This window comes from Cyclopterus lumpus, chromosome 14 (genome assembly GCF_009769545.1).
Source record: "Cyclopterus lumpus isolate fCycLum1 chromosome 14, fCycLum1.pri, whole genome shotgun sequence".
Taxonomy (NCBI): domain Eukaryota; kingdom Metazoa; phylum Chordata; class Actinopteri; order Perciformes; family Cyclopteridae; genus Cyclopterus; species Cyclopterus lumpus.
Genome location: NC_046979.1, coordinates 19,419,815 through 19,441,140, shown reverse-complemented (window position 1 = coordinate 19,441,140; position 21,326 = coordinate 19,419,815). Strand labels below are relative to the sequence as shown.

Sequence of the window (21,326 nt, the reverse complement as noted above, 5' to 3'; positions counted from 1 at the left end):
CTACAGCTTAGAACATAGTTATGATAGTGACAGCATACAGAATGTGGGCTGGCAGACCAACTAGTTCCAACTCTGATTATATTTTAAAGACCTGTCTGCCAAACCCCAATTGCCCTTGCAAAGCAGCTCTTTCTTTACACCCAGAGATGAAAGACCAGGCAATGACAAGTAGCACATTCAACCACTCAGGCTTTCAGGCTCCAGCTTTGCTGGATTTCACATTCACACAGCAGCAACTAGAAGTGTGTACATGCACATATACAGTTTGAAAGCAGCCACAGAGACACAAACACCCTGCAGAATTTCTTTTTATCGTTTTTTAAGTTGATGTGCGTCCTGTAAATGGATGTATGGTTTGAAAAGAAAAGGTTTGTTTCATCCCTTTAAAACAAATCTCTGCAAAGAACAGATCCTCTCAGCCTGTGCTGTAGAATGACAAGATTGTACAGCTTACCCTCGTACACAAATCTATGCTAAGCATAATTATTCAAGAGTTCTCATTCAATATAACTCTTCCATGTCACTCACTACCACTTTGCTCTCTGTGCTTAGGGCTACGATGAGAGCTGAATACAGAACAAATAGTTGTGGATTTCAGTTCACACTAGGCGAGAGAAGCACTTCACGTGGATGGCTGTAGCCTGAAACATACTGATCTTAGAACTGCTCAAATCCAAAGCTTGTAACATTCAGTAATGTCACTTTCTTTGAAAAGCTACTGCTGTTTGATTAGAAGCAGCTCGTAAATGTCGGTTCCTCGTCTTGTGAACCAAATTAGAATTCAAGACTGATTGAAATCCAATTTGTCAAACCACCCTGGAGACCATTTGAAACGCATTCTCGCCAGATGTTAAAAAGGTGCAAATGCATCCGTCTCCCTGAGATGCATGTAAGCTTTACTTCTCCCAAATGGAACTACTTCAGTATGCTTGCTCTGTGGAACTAGCCTCTACAGGGCTCATACCCCGTGGTGATGGTAGTTACAGAGAGACTGCTTTTGTTTGGACTAGCATTTTGGAAACATGTGACAGAAAGCTCACTAAGCCGTCGTAGTGTTTATCTGCTCCCTGGGATCGGTTTGTGTTAGAGCCTGGGCCGACCTGAATTTGCACGTCGCCTCCTTCCAACTGAGACACATATCTGTAGCTAAGTCAAGTGCAAATGGGGCCATAGGCTGCTTTTTATCGATGCAGCTTTGGAGATAGTCATACAGCCTCGACATTGCCACTAATATGCTCTTGTACTGGATCAGTCCAATCTGCACCATCATTTCCTGTTTTCCATTGTCCTTTCCTGTAAATGTCCAACAATAGCATATCCAACAGTTTTCAGTTTTAGATTAACTGTGTACTCTTTAGTTCATAATTGACTGTTGCTTTAAATGTTTTTTGATCTCACTCACTCGCTGAATTCCTTGACAGCTAATGAAAATTGTCTAACAGTACCACTCCGTAGTTATCTAATTGCTCAGTGGGGCTTTCAATCTGGCCAACACTCACACCCAATTACAGTTCCCATACACACAAATGCACACACTCAAATATGCACACACACACACACACACACACAGACACACATTTTTGCACCACCCTCAGTCTCAGTCACTCCCAGTCCTAATCGGCATGCAATTGTACAAACCTTAGTCTCAGCTGACAGCGGGACGAGAGGCTTAAATTTCAAACAAAGAGGAGGGTCAGGGTGACTCAATACTTGCTAGTTCATGTAGTATGGTAGCTTGCCAAGTAAACAAAAGGTTTTCAATTTGAAAACAAGTCCGCCTTTTTGCTCCACCTCTGGAGCAAAAAGTTATTAAGTCCCCTTCCCCTGAATACTGAGCCCGTTACAGGCTCTTAAAGTTGGCCATGCCAGTCCCTGGATCTCAGTGTTTTTAGACAGAATGCAGTCCAGAGAGTAAAGACAGGAGAGAGCAGATAGCTTACCACACGTGCCCACAGCCAGATTTAAATCCACAATATAATGGCTGCTCAGTTTGCACCTAATTCTGCCAAACCACTGGGATGCTCCAAAAGCAACCGATGTTATAGCAATTTAAGAATCCATGCAAAATAAAATGATCTAAATTATAATAATTAAACTAAGCTCTGTTTTGGAGGGATAGCTTACAAGTATTTTAGAGGCGAAGATATTTGCCTTTCTGTATTGGGTTTGCCTTATAATAAAAAGAACCATGCTAAATGTTAATTGATTCCTTCCTTACATATCACTGGTTTTGGCTTACAGATGGCAGGGAAAGAGAATGACACAGTAATTATGGCCATACCATGTAATGCTTTGCCAGATTGTTTTCTTAACACTTAACTGAACCATTCCGCCAGCACTTTGATGCACTCACAAACCAAAAGTATGATGCGGTCCCAGCAAAACGCTCGAGAGGAAAAGAAAACCTTGCTCAACAACTACTCAAGTCAAGTCCTGACTTCTGTGGGTCAGTTATACAACTTCAATAAAATGCTTAAAATATCACGCTGCTGCTACACAGCCTCTAGACAGGCTTGTTGGCTTTCATTGCTGTAGTACACCCCCCTCACACCCACTACTGTGGCGGCAGCTCTTAACCAGAACGTCCTTCCATCACAAAGACTTATTCACAACACGAGTACTGCAGAATGGTGACTCGAGGCTAATATGCTATCTAAGCCTTTTGTTTACTTGAAGTAATTCATGCAATGATGGAGTTCATACTGCCTCAGAGTAAGCTGGGGAAGAGTGTACTCCACATCTAAAAAAAGTTCACTAAAAACACTGTCTTTCTGGGGCCCATTTAATTTGCTGATATCGCTAAATCAAACGTTAGTGTAACTCTGTGTGGTCTTCTTTACTTGGCGCAGGTCATCTTCTTGGTTCCTATATTTCAACTTCCAACGCGAGTTGCGAAAGTTTTGCAACTCGCCAGCCAATCAGCGTTGAGATGCTCCGCCCGTTGGGCTGCTGCTGCTCTGGTAGCAGCCAATCAGCGTTGAGATGCTCCGCCCGTTGGGCTGCTGCTGCTCTGGTAGCAGCCAATCAGCGTTGAGATGCTCCGCCCGTTGGGCTGCTGCTGCTCTGGTAGCGCTGGAAGCGGAAGTTAATCGAGGCGGAGTCGGTGAAACTCCCCGAGCTGTGTGAGCCTACGGGTGATGTTATGAACCCAAACACGAGGGCGTTAGATGTTCCGACATTTATGGGATGTCCACAACAAGTATAAAGCAGAACTAGCGGTTATTTCGACCGTGGTGGATGGAGGAATTTATAATTGTTTTTACCGAGACAAGCCACGGAGATAAGCCACGCCCCTTTTTCGCAACTGGTTGCGAAAGACACAAATGAACACAACTTGACTGGCGAATAAACTGACGCGAGTAAAGCGTTGTGAATATTCGCAACGCGTTTGGTGTGAACGCACCATAATGCTGCAAGCGGTGCGGCTTTGTAGTTTACCAAAGTCGTACTAAAACATTTTGACAGAGCGCCGTGTACCACACAAAATCGCTTCGAGGTCAGTAAGCACAGCCAGAATTAATCCATATATAAGGCGCTCCGGATTATAAGGCGCACTGTCGTTTTTTGAGAAAATTAAAGGCTTTTAAGTGCGCCTTATAGTGCGGAAAATACGGTACTTTACCTCAGTTTATAGTCAGCTAATTGCCTCATTTGCTCGCCACAAGTAAGTAAATGGTAGATAGATTGTATTCCCTGACGAGTCCAAGTGCTTAACACTACATGATAACATTCAGACACTCACACACACACCAATGACAATGGCTTTGGGCACAATTTGGGGTTCAGTATTAGTGGTACAACCTACTCTCCCCCTGAGCCTCGGACGACATTAAATCATCAGGTGTAAAGGGTCTTAGCTGTGGTTAGTGAGAATACAAATACGTTTAATATAAAGCACATTTGTACAGTTATGTTCACATTTCCATACGTATGTGAAGGTGTATGTGTTTTTCTTTTCACAGTGCATAGCATTAACACATTTGGAGACATGTCGAGAGCTATATTCCCTCTCACTGGACCATTATGAAGCAAACAACTTCACCAAACTGTTGGCTGGCAATCAGCAACCTGCCACTGTTCATCACTTTTAATGAACAGAAGAGCAAATGGAATTGTAGTAACAATTGGATGCAAATACAATCATTAAGATCATTATCTTGTTAGATGATGTTATCCTCTAGTCTTATGGCACCAACACAACTGTTCACAGTTCATTACATGCTCAGAAATATTAACACCCAATTAATCCAGATAATGACTGTTTTTTTTAAATTCATTTACATGGGGACATTTTTTATCATGTTGTCCTATTGATGCTTATCAGGTTTAGAATTGATTAATCCAAATTTGTGGAAGAAACTAAGTCTAAGATTTTTTAATTGGCTAAAAAAAAAGTAAGAAAAAGGTCACTTTTTTCTGGCTATTACATTTGTCATGAAAGCAAAAGACAAATTATAATTTTGCAATGCATCAGAAAATTGTGTCAGATTTCCTTTCATAATGGCAAATAGGTAGCAGTTTTTCATTGCACAAACCTCCATCAGGTTGAATGTGTACCAATGCTTGCCTGAAGGTTGAAACTACAGAGGGAAACAGAGATGTTCAATAATGTATTAGCAGCGGCAGGAGTTTTCTAATCAGTAATAGAACTAATAGAGCAGAGCTGAATGGAGATAGCAAACGTGGGCTGGATGTGTGAGCCTTAAGATTCCCACTTTCCTTTAGTTCCTCTCCATTTAGTTTTTGGAAATAGGAAATTGTAATTTGATAATATCATAGGTCAGGCTCAGTATGGTTATCTCCTGCTGTTAGGCCACACCGTAAGTGCATAAAACCTGAAAACAAGTGTGCAGCGTTTCCTGCGGCCGGGTGCACTGCAGTTGCAACCAGTCAATCACAGCATTCCTGAAACAAAGCCATTGTTTTACTTTGACTTGCTCATAAGTAGACAGAGTGGCTGGTGGCCAGCTGGGAAAAAGTTTGAAACAGATCCAAATGTTATTTTCAAAAGTAATCTTCAATGACTAATATAGTCCAAATAGCATATATGGTTTTGTCTTACCTATAAAAGAGTAAGGGGGGTGGGGTGGGTGGGTGCCGAGCAATATCATTATGTATTGTGCTCTGTCTGCTCAGGGGCAATCAATGCTTCATTTCACAGGAGTCCCTCTGGACCAGAGGAGGAGGAAGAGAGATGGCTGAGTGGCAGCGAGATAGACAGCGGAAAAGATAGACAGCGCGAGTCTCCAGTGCCGAGCTGAAGCCTGAGCCCTGTGGGATAGTCGGGATGGCGACGGCTTTGCAGACACTGAGGAGCTGTTGACAAGCAGGAACCCCCCCCCCCCCCCCCCCCCCTCCAGCCCTCCTGTTCCCGGTGCTGCGGTTGCAAGACCATTTGTGCAGCACCGAGAACAGGAACCATCACAGAGAGGAGCGCTCCACTGTGACACTGTATTCTAATGTACAGGCCGCGGGAGACATGATGAGCAGCAGTGCATTTATGCCGACAGCGTACTCTATATGTGCTCTACTGTGATGTTTTTTTACAGGCTGCAGAGCCAGCAGTAAATCACTTTCACTGCACGTGGCGCTGTGCCAGCTGCCTTATCTAATGTCAAGTGCCTCGAGGGCACGGAACCAAACACTTTCCACTCGGCAGGGAACATGAAGTTACAGGGACACAGATTAAGCACATGTTTTTTTAAACGTGTCAAATATTTAGCATAAAGCAAGACTGCCATACATTTTAAGTGTGCAGGGCAGCCTACGGTGGAAATATTTATAAATAATTCTGACATTCCAATGTGAATTATGTACAAACATGTGTCAAAGTAAACAGCAGCAAAGCAGACATCTCTAGTTTCCACCTGACAAGAGATTGTGAAGATGTGTACACAATAACTCAAATGATGATGTACTTGGGGCTGCAGGCAGGTCTGTCTAATGAATCCAATGAGGCTGAAGTATAAAGACAGGCCTGGATTAATAGCTTTAAACTGCACTGGAGTTGGAAAGACCCAGTGGATTGATCTATTTAACTGATGCTTTGTCCCCTGTTGAAAGTGGGAAAGACCGGCAGCCAACAAATCCCCAATATGTGTTTTAGTGGTGGAGGAACATCAAATCAGCGTTCTGTCTGTCCACTGACTGTCTGAAAAAAGAAATGCTACGTAATGTAGAGAAGCACTCAAAATGACTCTTTCAATTCTGTAGTTATCATATATTTAAATGTGATCGCAACTCTCTGGGTCTATAGTTGATAAGCCCCCATTACATTTAAGATACAGTGACATTGGAAAAACTTGATATTTCATGCCCTACAAATCAGTGTCTCAGCTGTCTTCTTATAGCATTTCTCACCATAGCCTCAGCTGTATTAACTAACCCTAGATATTATTGTATTGACAGTGTGGGATCAAACTAAGCCATGCTGAGTAATAAAGAAGAAACTAGAAGTTGTAATTTACTGTAAGTTGTGAAATGTCACGTGTGTGAATGTCATTTTGCCACCCAAACAGGAAGTAAGCTGCAGTACGTAAAAGATGGCACCGGCAGACTGATTTGTAAGAGTCTCTCCTTTGCTGATTGTTAACCTAACAACAACACACAATATTTAGATATGTATGTAAGCCAACCTTCAGCAGTGATTGCCTGAAATACCAAAATGGAAGTTAAGCAGGGCAACATTGTGCACCAACAAATTCAAACATACAAAAACAAATAAACGAAAAATGTTGCCATTTGACAATAGTGTGGTAACATAAAAATAGTGTTACCTACTTGTGGTTTGTGTAAAACTCCAAAAAACTAACTTTTGACAGTCCTGTTTCTATTCACCTTATAATACATATGAAAGTACCTAGTAAAAAGGAATCCACTTGTGTACGAAAGAAATTACAATATTCGTTATTGTTTCCCAATCACCTGACTTTTGTAATGATGCTGGCAGGTTGACATGATGGAGAAAACAGAGAGGATCAGAGCGTAAGCAGGAATGATCCTGCAGAGCAGACGCATTAAGAGGGAGCAGGATAACTGCTCTTACTTTCACAGGAAGTGGGACTCTTTGAATGCAACAGTGTCTGCCTACACATTCAGGCTTCTGGAATCCAGTTACTAGCCAACCCGGCATTTCAAACCCGATGGATATGACATGACGAAAGAGGCTTAAGCACCGGTAGCACACTCCGTCTCTGTAATTGGCAGCCTTGGGTTATTACAGCGTACGCTATGGGTGAACTTCACAAACAGGAGAAAACACAGCAGACTATTGTTGAAAACATAATACCTTATCATGGGGTCTGCTTGCTGAGTGATAAGGCCTGTGTGGATAGCCTACGGGCTGCATCCACTCACTGCTTGTACAGTACAGCTGATACCCTATTAGCTGGAAAAACTAAATCCATCCCAAAACCCTGCCCTGCTAGAGAGCCTGTGGATGCCTGTGTGTGTGCGTGCGTGTCAGCATGTGTGTATAGGATTCATGCACACCCTGGGATGTGCTAAATAAACAAAGACCATGCTGGCATTCACATTGACTTTTATCCCAGTGTAAAGCTCCATTTACAAAAACTCCAGCACACGTTTAATGAAAACACGCTGCCAGGGGACTGCAGCGTATAGACGGAAGTGGACGCAGGTTCAGGAAAGCGATACACCCGAGCCCGAAGGGTCATAGAGACAGTCCATCAATAGCCCTGCCTGCCTCCGCTGTAATGAGGTGTCAGGAGACTCAGATAGGACTTGTGTCCAAAGCAGTGCTGACACAACATAATTAATATCACGCTTTCATCAAATTCCCTCACAGTTGACAATCATGCTGATTCCAGGCCATGCCAAAACGTATCCCAGATTTCCACTGCTGTTCTGCTTTTTTGACAACATTTGTTCATTCATTTGTTTCTCAGGCTTCAGAAACAATGTGATGTTTTTACATGAATAAAGGTTGATTTTGCAATCCCCGACCATAAAAACCTGAAAAGACGTTGTGTTAATATTTAGTCATCATTTCTGTGTTATTCTTATATGATCATTATTTACAATATTACACGCTTGTCATCATTCCCCAATAATGAGAAAACATTCTGAAATTGTTTTATGATCATTGAAAAACAGCCCAACTAAATAATTAAGCTAGTCATGACACTATGTATGATGTGATGTCCTCAGAACAAGTTTGCTATGTGGACCCTACAAAATAAATATATTGTGATTAAGAAATAACATCCTAAACAAGTCATGCTTGTTGTTCATTTGGGGTAGAGAGCTCCGGATCTAGTTGAGTTTCTGGAGCGTAGCCGTCCCCGCTGGACACACTTACACTCTAACACAAATGTCCCATTTTCCATAATAAAATGAGAACGGTCGGGTAAATTTGATTGTGAAACCGATTGAGGCGAGACATTGTCAATGCAGAACAGAATCTTAATTAATATTTGATGAGCGCTGCCTAGTTTGACACTGTGATTGGAGTTCACCAGCAGTGATTGACAGTTGCGTTAGGAACTCCACCATTAGGAGCACTCAGAGGAGGAAGAGGAACCTGGTTGTGTTTCGCAGATTATATGTCTCATGTACTACTGTCAGGATATAGTGACGAATGGAGCAAATATGACAACATATTATTATTAAAGTTATCAACTGGAGCTCAAATAGTTAAATACTATATAGCAAACTATGCTTGGGGCAAATAAGCTACATTTTATCTTTTCAGGTAGATGGATCAAAGATCTTGAGAAAAAGTCTGTACTTAATCTGTTAATCCTGTATGCCAGACTTTACATACAGCTTGATATTAATATAACTGAGACCTGTGTGTTGGCATAAGCTCAATATCCTTTCATTCTGCTAGAGGTGGAATTGAACAGTATACACACACACACACTATATATATATATATATAGATAGATAGATATACACACACACACACACTTAAATAAATAAACACACACACTTTGGCAGTAACCCAAAAATGTTAATGCATTACCTGGCATCATTCATACAGAATTTATGGATTGGTCCTTAGTAGCAACTATCCCATACGCAGAACAACAAGGTGATTGATGAATGACAAGCCGAAACCATTAGCTACAAGCATATTCACACTTACACGTACCCAATATCAACACACAGCCGCACACTGCTCGAGGCACTTCTGCTCTCCCTTCACTACGCCACCAAACCTTGTCAGGAATTCCCAGGAAGAGCATTTGTCACAGGATTCATACCTTTCAAATACAGTACTACTGTCATCCTGGCTTCTTTCTGCGAAGCTATAAAGGCTTTCATGCTTAATATTCCAGCCATGTAAAACTAGGTATCTGCATGCCCTATCATAGGAAATGCATTGTATAGGCACCAACGGAAGCTGTTGTAGAACCTTTACATGGAGGACTACAACTACATCAACATATTGACAGCCGGTTCCAACTTAAACCCTAAAACATCCTTATAGGGCTCCAAAGACCTTTAGTGGACATCATTTATCTTTCACAAGAACATAAAATAAAACATTTTCACTCACTTAAATAGAATTATTGCTCTGAAGTTGCCTTGATCAGATTCCCAACCCAGGGAAATTCTGCAGATGAATGGTGTACGTAGAAAACTTGTACTATAAAACAGACCAGGTCATTAGAAATTACTCCATACTGAGTCAGCTGTAACGCCTAAACACAGTGCTGTGGTTGAGTGAAAACTAGTGCGCAAGCGAGCAGGTACGTGTAGGGTATAACCAGATAACTACAAGTGATGCATACATTGTTGAAACAGGATGAGAGAGATGGGAAACACACACCAGTGGTGCAAATCGTCACACAATTATCAAATATCTTTTGTATCGTGGCTACTATATTTTTCTTAAACGGTTCAAATAAATGCTTAAAAGTAATTTCAAATGGTTAGTAAAGGATGAATGGGTTTTCAAGGCTTAGCTTGAAGTAATGGATAAATGGCTTCTGAAGAAGGACCAAACTGACCGAAACATTTTCTGTATGATAACATTGTAGCTTTGTATGAAACAAAACATTGACTATTTGTCAATCTAGATAATGTTGGTGCGAGTTGCTTAGTTTTGGAGATATCGGTCATTGAGATGTCTGCCTTCTCTCCAATATAATGGGACGACACAGCCCATCTGACAGGACTGTGGGGATACGACACAAAACATTTAGTAAATGTGAAAGGTAAAACTACAAGGGTATATTTAACAGGTTCTACTATACGCCTCCACTCGGTAAAATATCCATTGCCACTTCCAAAAGCTTCATAAGTGATCAAACATAAAGCGTTTCACTGTAGAAGCCCAAAGCCATTTTCACTGTAGATGTTGAATGAGAGCATAGCATGGCTAACTGAAAAGCTGCATCTAGGCAGTTTCAGTCCACATAAGGGCTCCTCCTGGGCACCTCGAGCAGTTAGTTCCACAGGCAAAGGCCGGTTGATGACATCATACTGAAACACAGCCATGGAGCCTTTAATGAGTATTTCTATATAATTTGACCTAGAAGAGATGGAACTGCATCCGGCGCTGCATAGCCATGATCAAAGAAAATTATTCGGTATTGGCGGTTATGATATATGCCGATTTTCTAAATATTGCAAGAAGCATGCGATTGTGGATTAAGGTCTGGCATTCAGGCTGGTGTAAACAATTCTTTTAAAAAAAGAACTGAGGCTGTGCAGTTTTTGAGCAAAGCTTATCCGAGTGCAGGAATGGAAGCAGATGGAAATGGAAACAGGGGTAGGTTGGCTCGGTTTGAAAGCAGGATCAGAGAAGAGACGGGGGATCAAAGGTTCAAAGCTGCAGGTAGAGATCTCAACAAGGCTGTGTCCGTAAGTTTACTGCCTTGTAGTACACACACACGCACACACACACACACACACAATTAGTATGCAGTGTTCAGTTAAGCATGAAAAGGGTCTCTTGTGAAGAAATCTGTCCAAATGCATCATCGTGGGGGCCATTACACACAAAAGGGAGAGTGTGACTCCAGCCAAGGCTCTACTTCAGAGATGGCATTTTACAATCGGCATCCGCAAACATTTATCTTTTTCCCCCACTCACATCTGTCTTTGGGATCTACCAGCATGAAAACAAAGATAAAATGGAAAGGAAAATGGCCTGAGCTCAGCTAGCTGGTGGCAAGCAGACCGGGGAAATGCATTTTTCTTAACTGAGGCAAGATAATTATACTAGGATGAGGATGGGATTTTCCTCTGTGCTAATACTTGGACAAAATGATGTCGTTTCACAGCTATGTGCTACATTAACAAGTGACAGGGAGACTTAGGTCTTAAAGAGGTGGAACCATTAATCCAATGTTCTTCAGCCACTCCTGATGTGCCATTAGCCAAAGATTAGCTGTAAAATGTAGACATAAGCTGATGGAAGAGCTGTGTGTTCATTGGTATTGTCATAAATCAACAACAAAAAAGCACTCAGTCTTCACAAACACCATCTGTAAACAAATATATTGCTGTTTTCTAACTATTGCATGACTAAACACATTTCAACAGTTTTCTCCGAGCTGTGAAATCATTAACAACAACTTTTTGTCAAAACATAAACTGAACAGAAACTGTGTTTGAAGATGTACAGGGAAACACATTTTTATAATTTAAAACAAAAAACATCCATCTCGGACATGGACTGGTTCTGAAATCAGCATTGTAAAAACAAATGCTCTCGATTCGCAGCACATCCCATAGCTACAAAGTCAACACAGCTCACTGTGGCCACAAAAGTGTTGCAAAAATATCCATGAATATCAGCGAAAAAATGTGTTTGCACAGTTTGGAGGCGAGACTGATCATCCCTCCACCTTGCTCCAGCATCCCACAGTCTGGCTCTATTTGTCTGGGCCGGGTTCATACGAACACACCGCTGTCCGTTGTGAGTTGAGGGCGTCGGTGTTGGGCACCTGACTCCATCAATAAAAACCAGTGCACACGCATTTCATGTGCCAGTTTTTGCCAACACGTGATGTAGCTGGGTGGCATTTAAACGGGAAGATTTAAAAGGACAGCTCTCATAGACATAATCAATCACTTTGTTTGCTTCATCAGATCCAAAGTTGAATGAGAATGTTCATTTCCTGCAATAAGTTCCTACATGTTCCTGCAAACGCCTCCTGCATTGGGTGATGCAGATCTTAGGTGGGTGGATTTACACGGCCGGTCGCTCTATGCAGTTCCAGTCCAATCACCCTGGACACATGTTGCTAACAGATGGAAAGGCTGTCACAGTACTGAGGCAGGGAAACGCCAAATCTGCTGGGAAAGATAAGGTCTGTGTTGAAACGCATGTTGCATCGCCCTGCAATGCAGACCAAGTACATTTTACAAATTAATCTGCATATGAGAGTTGTTCAGATCCTTGTAGATATCCCAAACAACGGAGAGATCATCTAATCTGGAGTTGTTTTTTTAACATCCAGAAAGGACATCTTATTCCATTAACGTGTCAGTCACTGGCTGTCAGAGCACATTAATGCTTACGATTCATCACTCTCTGACACCTCCAAGATGAATATCTGCCATTACTGCCAAGAGGCTGGAATAAATACATGTGTGGAGGGTGGAACATTAATTAAAAGGCTGCAACAGTGGTATTATTCACTATCTGTAAGGTAGCATGGCACACGAAGAGCGGTCGTGACAAAAAAATACAATAAAAGCTCTCCCCGAAGGTGTCCGTGTTCATTCACCGACATTCTCTCAGGAACAAAGCTGTAAGAAAACCTGGCTTGATACTTATGCGTCTTAATTGTTTGAAATGTCACTTTTTTTCTACTCTTTGGAAACAAGCTGTCAATACATTTGATTTCACATTAGCCTCCCCCTTACAATGAAGTACCAATCAATGTGTTCTTCTCTGCCTGCACTTACAAGTCCTCCTCTCCAGGCAGACTTCTGAGGGCTGAGCCAAAAGAAAATCAATTGTTTTTGAAATGCTGGCAAGCCGAAAGCATCATCCCACGAACAGCATACAAGAGGAGAAAAATGCCAGACTGTTAAGCTGTAATTCATCATCTTCATGTGGCCATATAAGAGAGGGATATCCTTTGTGGACACATCTTCTGCAGTTGATCCTCTCAGATAGGAAGACCTGTCCTTTAACTCATGCTCCACTTGCTTAAAATGTCAATAGCCATTAATTAGCCAGCTGTTATTCGTTATTTGGCGGTCTGACACCTCATCAATGAACCTATTATCCACACTCCGTACCACCTCCACCTTCCACTCACACGCACCGATGATTCAACTTAATCCATGAACTATGATGCTCCACTGTGCCCCCGGCTTGAATATATCACATCTCCGTGGTCAGTGTGGGTGTGGCAGATGGGTGTGAAGCTGGTGCCTAAAATTAAATAACCAGTGGACGCAGCCAAAATCATAGATAGAAATTGGAACTTAATTGGAACCAGCAAGGTCTTGGTAGTGCATCCGGGGTAGTGAAATGAAATGTAAGTGGCAGGAAAAGTGCAGGCACAGCATTTCCACAGCTCTTATGAAAACATTTCTCCTCCAGCAGACACATGGTTTATACATAGCCCTGTTATGGACAATTTTGTCAGTGTGATGTAAAGCCTGCGGTGAAAGGCATTAAAGCTCTTTGTGATCGATTGACTATCTCCTCGCTCTCTGGTGGTCAGCAGCTTGTAGTCTGCCATTTGGTGCAGTTAGTCATGACATGTCAAATCCAGTGCTCACTTGCAATAATATATCTTACAAGAGCCAAAAATTGGTTGAGCACAAATCCTTTTGCCTTTTTTCGCTAGCTAGGCAGCAAAAGGAGGGATTCATTTTTGGCTCTGATTTTGCAAGGGAAACTGACACTTGTTGTTTTAGTAATTGTGTATCTCTTGCTTAAATAAAGTCAACATCGATAAAACACAAACTCTGAGTGACTATTTCAGAATATGGCTAAATACAGTGCTGATGATTCAAACATTCCCCTGAGGCTATGACTTTAGCTGTATTTTGGCAAAACAGAAACCCCCAGGAATTGTCCTGTGGACCAGAAGAACTAATATAATCTCGCTGTTTGTTGTGAAAAATCCTGATGAAAATCTTGAGCTGGACCAAAGTGTTGGAGATACGAAGAAATGGACAAATCAACCAACTAAAAAACAACCAGCGTATTAACTTAGCTAACAACTCACTGGCCATCCTTAAATTGCCAATCACATAATATTTATTTCCTTTGTTTTTGCAAAAATGTCGATCTAGTGACAATTATACCGGTAGTTGTTATTTATTGATTTTCTTTATTATTCTAAGTAATAAAAAGAACCAGGCTACACTGCAGGCCCCAAACTGCTTGTGTCAGCTATACACGTCTCACCCATATGTGGTGTTATGCAGTTATGTGCCCAGTACCGTATTGAATGCTGTTTGTGCACTAGGTGAATCACTTGTCTTGTGTTTTTTTATGGCGTGTAACAGATTAAGTTAGAGGGGAAAATTGTTTAGCGGAACAACAAAACCTGCAGGAGCTCTGTGGGGCATCGGGAATTAAGACTTCTTTCCAAACCTTTAAAAGCAAATTCAGAGTAGAACAGACACTGCAATTGTACTAATTGACACAGTGCTGCTTTTGTGTTGTTCATCGCATTATCACGGGCAGTCAATCATCCCGCTGAGCGAGAAGATGAGGTGTTGTTATTCAGTCTAGCAGCAGTGAAGGTTGAGAAAGAAACGGGTGTGATTGGACAAGAGCCTGATTAAGCCTGGATTAGGCATAAGATGCAGAAATGCAGGTTAAGGAGAATTCATTGGTACACGTTTGTGTACTGTACTTCAGAGACTACTGACCATTGGGAAATAAATGAGCATTAGGGTTAACTAAGGTAACATCGTCAATCAATTCTGGCCAGTAGTAAAATGGGTGGAACACAGCAACACTTTTAGAGGAGAAGGTACTAAATAATTTAGTCATTTCTTCATGTGCTATAATAGGTTGCTGCTCCAAACCAACTCCTGCAAAACGACAGCTGCTGCCGTGGACTTTGCAATGAATAAACACTTAATACATATTTGTAATGTCTTGCTCAATTTAAAGCACATACAACTCAAACTCTGAGACACAGATAATAATAAATGGAAACAGCAGTGAGCAAGTACAATACTGTAGTTACCTCTCAATTAAAAATGTAAATCCTCAGATACAGTATCTTGATGCACTTGATACTTTGACAAGAAAAAAAACAGAGCCTTATGATCATAAAGAAAGTAGTCTATTTATTCGCTGCTAACAGTTAATGTGTGCTTTCAATTCAATGTTATACAAGTCTAAAATAACCTTATTGAGTTCAAGGGATACACAGGTCTAAAGCTTTTCTTAGTCACTATCAATTACAGCCAAGATGGTGGATTTCTCAAACTATACAATCATTAGCTTGCACAATGTGTAATTTAGAAGTACATCCTGTATATGTGGAAATAAATCATTGCTCTTCATGTAAGAACATGTTGGTATTCCTATCTTAATACACTACCAGTGTGCCACGTTAGATTCAGCAAACACTCCAAGCTTCAGAAAACTGTGTAAATGACCAGCGTCATAAATGCCACCTGTGCTTTAATAAGTTTTGTAAATAAGCATAATTAACATACAAATAATTCCATATAAGCTAAATGTCCTGCCCCATGTGTCCTGAACAATCCATCAGTGAAAAACTTGCGACAGCTCTGGACCACTCAGATATTGTAATCTTACCTAAGAACAAGAGACAATTGGTGAATTGGCAAGTTCTCCTAAATCATTCATACAAGTCACTGAAGAACAATTATGTTCAAACAAGTGAGTTTTGCATGAGGCCCACTGTTATATCAAAACGTTACATGCATGTGAAGACTGTATATGATGCTGATCGGAAAGAGAGAAAACAAGAAAAACACCAAAGAGCAGTCATAAGCTTTCTTTTGGTCAGGTTTTATTCCAACAGAAACTTTCTATTCAGCTGTTCTTATAGTCAAACCTGAGTGAATTAAATCTTAACTGCAACACCAACAAACAGCCCATTAATCAACACAAGAAGACGTTGGAGAACATCTACCAAAGAGCAAATGGAGTATCTAAAGAGCCTCATCATGGACGCTTTCCGCCCTGAGACTGACAAAGAGAAATGCAGAGCTGAGATATCAGCATGCACATGAAAAGCAGGCCTGGGAGCTGTGTTGCTCCAGCACTGTGGTGACAGATGGAGAGCACTAGCATATACCTCCAGGGGTCTGACCTCATCAGAATTTAACTTTACCCAGACAGAAAAAGAGCCACTGGTGCTGCGATATGCTTGGGCATAGTTCTGTATATACACTATGTATGAGTCTTTTACCAGTGTGTGGCAAAAACACAAGTCAATAAAGCTCACTATTGCATCCAGACCCACATTACATAGATATTACATATGACACTGAGGAAACTGAAGTATAATTGTAATAAAATGACACTGACAAATATTGGTTGAACAGAAATACACTTATTTGAGCTATGGAGGCGGTGGAATGCAAGAAAAGCTCAGAGAAGATTGAACCATAATTGAAGATTAGAGAGAAGGAAAATATCTCACCAACAATCCTGAAAAATGTGACAGGGTGAGTCTATCTTAAACAATCCGTTAACCTCCTCATTAAATGGTCATGCCGGTCATTACAGGGCGACGCACAACTAAACAGCTTTTGAGAGACTTCTTCTGGGAGCATGAACTTGTTTTTTTGTGTCGTATCAGCAACTTCCCTCAGTCCTGATTTGAACACAGTCTCTCAAATGAGAGAGCTGCCAAGTAAAATATGTCTTGTATCATTGGTCTGTGAACAGCTATAATGAATGAAAGTAAGTGGGGGGGGTCAAGTGGCTCGCTCAGGGGCACTTCAGAGGCAGTTACAGGGCCGGGCTCTCATTCTTATTCCAGGATATTGTTTCCCTACACTGTCGTATCTTTCTCTCCAGAAGAGAAGACAGATTTTCAGTTGATCTACACTCTCTTTTGAGTGAAACTATTAGTTATTAAATGAGTCAATCATCATGAAATGTCTCTGAAACTATTTACAACAAAAGATAAATCTGTAATTTCTCAAATTGTCTCATTCCAGCTTCTCTAAAGTGAGGATTTGCTTTTCTTTGTTTAATATAATTGTAAAGTAAGTATATTTGAGGTTTGGGCTGCTCATTGGACACAAGACATCTGAAGATATTGCTCTGGATTGTATTTTCTGACATTTTATAGACCAAACAATCAGTTAATCTGGGATCTTATCACCAGACTAATGAAGCAAAGAGCACAGTTTGGTCCGTGGAATCACATGAAACTGGACAAGCATGCTGATGCAGGCACAAGGCAGCTGAGCTACAACAGCTTATCAACATGGTGGTAGGAGCTTTCTGAACATGCTCATTTTCCACATCCTCCTTGCAGAGATTGTGTGAACAGAAGGATGAATCATCGGCTTCTGTTATTAATTCCAGGTATTGCATTTGGGACCGAGGGCAACACACTCCTATATTTAAACATGTCCAACAACTGTAAGAAGTGATGGAATCTTGCCTTCTCCATTCATTCCTGTGAGACGATGCTGTATTAATAAATTCAGTCACAACCTCAGAAAAAGCATCCCGTGTGTACACGCTTGCACTCCCACACCAGCACAAGTATGATTTATTTTTCTCATGCTCTCGCTTAAACTCTGAATTTTTATTATTCAGTGAACCACTCTGCGACAAGATTGTTTTGTACCTTCTAAATCACTTTGATTTGATATTAATGTAATTTAATACAGCAATATATTTTTGATTTATTAGTCTGCGTTTCATTCGGTTGACTACAGTAAAAGGCTGAAACAATGTTGTGTAGGGTAATAAAATGTCAAAATATTTCCTCCCCTTTAATTTAAATTCATTACATATTCATAAATTTATAGAATATCATGTAATGTTTTGATGGAAAGCCCTGAAATAATGAATATCTTAGAGCCAGTCAGACTGACAGGAAGCAGGGGTTGCTTTTATATTTCGTAATATAAAACTAATATAATTACAGATGACACTTCACTGCTTACAGTGTTGAGATAATGATTAAGAAAGTGAAAGTTAAAAGTGAGTGTACAAACAACAAACTGAGTTGTTTGCAAGAAAATAAATGTGATTAAAAGGCAATGCATCTTTATTTTACAACAAGCTAGTCACTTGTAACTTTCCCAACTTGATTTCTAAGTTGTCGTCCAACAAGAAACTCACACTCAGTTATTTTAGTAGTCTGAAAACAACGATGGAAAGAACAACAGAAAGAAGGTAACAACTGGGAAGATGAAATAGGATAGAGTACATCTGAATAACACAACTCATTATTCATAATTTCTGTCATATTCATTGAATGTGTTGTAACTCTGTAACGCTGTTCATCTGTACACATGACATCTATTGCATCTGTCCATCCGGGGAGAGGGATGTATGTGTACGGATTGTAAAGCCCTCTGAGGCAAATTTGTAATTTGTGATTTTGGGCTATACAAAATAAACTGAATTGAATTGAAAGTGTTGATCATCGGACTATTAAAAGGGATGTAGTGAGGACAAGTGCTACTGTACTTAACCTTGAGATGGGTCACATCAGCGAACACAAGATTGGTATCACACTGCATATATTAGAAAATGCAAGCCAGGCTGTGATATCCCAGGACAGCCCTGAGTCTGACCTTGTGAGGATACAAACTACTGCTGAAACAAGATTAGGGAAAACAAACAGCTATAACATGTTTGTTGAAATATCTGATGCAATTATAACAGTTGTGTATTAGTAATATTTCCTGTGACACATTCAGACAAGACATCATTTAAAAGAATCACCTGACATAAGGAGTGGAGAACACACTAATGCAAGGGGCCGATCTCTGAATAGTGAGATGAAGTAGTACACAAAGAGTAGGAACATGAATCAAATGCTTCGGCACGTGCAGAAGAGTTTGAATCAAACTCTTTGACTGGGCCTGAGCGAATCAAAGAGTTTGAGTCCAACAGGACTCCGTTCTCCACAACCATAACGGAAACACCAAATGATGGAACAATGTTTCTAAAAACTTTTAGAATCTATGCCATGGTGGCCCAACACTTTACTAATGCCTCATTGTCACTGCATGGTTCGGTTTGACTCGACTCCCTTTCGGTACGTTTCTCCATTTCGTTTTCCACTGTGGATAGTTTAGGTGGGATTCTCAGCTGATCACCATAGTGCCGCTGCCTAAAACTGCTGTGACATCATCTTCAACGCAACATCAATTGAACAGAATAGGCTGATCGGGCGTAGTTTTGCGAGCTGCCACTCTTTAAAATCTGGGCCGAGTGAATGAAAACATTGCTATGGCCAGCAGCTTGTCTATTAAAAAAATGGCACATTTTTGCAGGATGTCCCATGCCGAGGCTTGTGATCCTTAGTCTGCTGAGATTCAACTTGACCTTCTAGTACCAGCTCAGCTCACTAGGAACCTCAGACGACTTGGTAGCAAAATAAGTATCAGGTACTATCAACAACCCTTGCTTATTGAGTCGAGTCGAGCTTGAGTTTATAATAATTACCATTATAGAGAGTTTGCAATTCCAGGGAAATGGCTAGCCAGTGCACAATACATTACTTCCACTGAATAAACTGTTATAACACAGATCAAATTGCTTCTTTACTCTGAAGCCTACAAACGGTACAACAGCCACTCCAACCAGCTGAACATCCTTCATCTGGTGTAGAGCTTTGCTAGAAAACTCTTGTTGAAAACAAATCCAGAGCAGTACACCAAACAACAGCAGCCTCTCAGTGACACAGATAGTAATCTCTGGCTGCAGCACTACATTTAAAGCTACATCTGTTCAACTCCAGCTCACACAACAGCCAAATATGCAGTCAGGCGCCAAATCGCTCAGGCCCAGTCAAAGAGGCACACAATAATAAACATCTTCACACAGCATTAAGAGATTTTCAACAAACACACACAAACACACACACACACACACACACACACACACAAAAGGTTGGACAGAGTTGAAAGGGCTTTTCTCTGGTTTACTCACCTCCAGAGCCTCCAGGGTCACGAACCCTGTGATGGAGAAGCCGTCGATGATGTCCTCTTCAGCAGAAGTAGACTCCTTTCGCTTCCTGCGCGGGGGTCGATGGCGGGATGAGGGGGGCTCCTTGTCGCCCTCTCGCTCCGAGTCGGAGAAGTGAAAGACGGAGCCCTTGACATGGTTGTTCTTTATCCCATTTGATCTCCTGTCCCGATCCCTCACTGACCTTGACTTCCTCTTTTTGCGGAGGCCACTAGATCGAGGGCCGTCCATGCTCTTCATGGGAAACATCCAGAAAAACCCACCTCTTAAAGAGAATCAAAATCTTTAAGGGCCAAACACTGGCAGTGCTTGACCTCCACTCGTGTGAAAACCTCAGAAAAAAGAATCTCCGTAAGCTCCAAGCTAATGTTATTAATGTGCTAGATCCAAGGTAACCATGAAATATCCAACAATTTACACCTTTTATAGGAAACGGCAAACGGCATTGAGTCACTGAACCAAGCTAGGTTCCAAGCAAGGATCCCCAAAGGCAGTCCATCAAATCCTACGACAGAGGTGTAAAATGATCTATTAAACACGTTATCACCAATCTGTCAATTCCGCCAGAGGAAGAGCTTTTCAAGTTAAGGCAAATATCTGCTCAGTGAACATGTCCCGCCATGGTGAGTCAAGCAGGTGACGCCACATCTTTCTTCTCCAAGAACCTACTTGTCTCACCCAAGGTCAGCAGACTCCTCCTGCAAGATAAAGAGAGAGAGCACACATTTGCCACATGTTCATTCTGCAAGTTCAACTCAATGAGCCACTCTCCAAAAGGTGTGGTATACTCTCCAGAAGGCTGTTGTTGTTCTACATAATGCAAGATGAACGGGTGGCTCCAGTCTCGTCTGCTAAGTTTAGTGTGTTTTCTTACCCTGCCAGGTCATTAAGCCCTTAGATGAGATGATTATGTGTGCTAAGTGCTCATTTACTAGTGTCTCGTAAGCTTTTGCCATGCTTCTAGCCTAAACAGTATTTTTTATGAGTAAATTACTTTGATTCATTATGTGACAGATTTTTGTACTTTTTTTCTAGCTAGAACTTGTTGTTTTTGGCACCGCCACTGCTAATTATTTAGTAACATACAGAGACTACGTGTATCCAGATGTACAAATGCAAATATTAAGTGTCACAAAAGTATCATACAGTACACTGGTCCTACTGCGATTACTCAAGAAGCTGAAAAAAAGTTTGAATTAAATCAACTTAAGTATTAATAAGAATTATT

At 41.1% G+C, this 21,326-nt stretch overlaps 1 protein-coding gene across 1 annotated transcript in view; it reads right to left on the bottom strand.

The window, feature by feature from the left end:
• auts2a (activator of transcription and developmental regulator AUTS2 a) overlaps positions 1-20,329 on the bottom strand; it is a 280,101-nt gene extending 259,772 nt beyond the window's left edge. Inside the window, exon 1 of the mRNA XM_034550142.1 lies at positions 20,063-20,329. Within this exon, the coding sequence (XP_034406033.1) occupies positions 20,063-20,329 (267 nt within the window). The remainder of the gene's footprint in view (positions 1-20,062) is intronic.
• Positions 20,330-21,326: the final 997 nt, after the last annotated feature.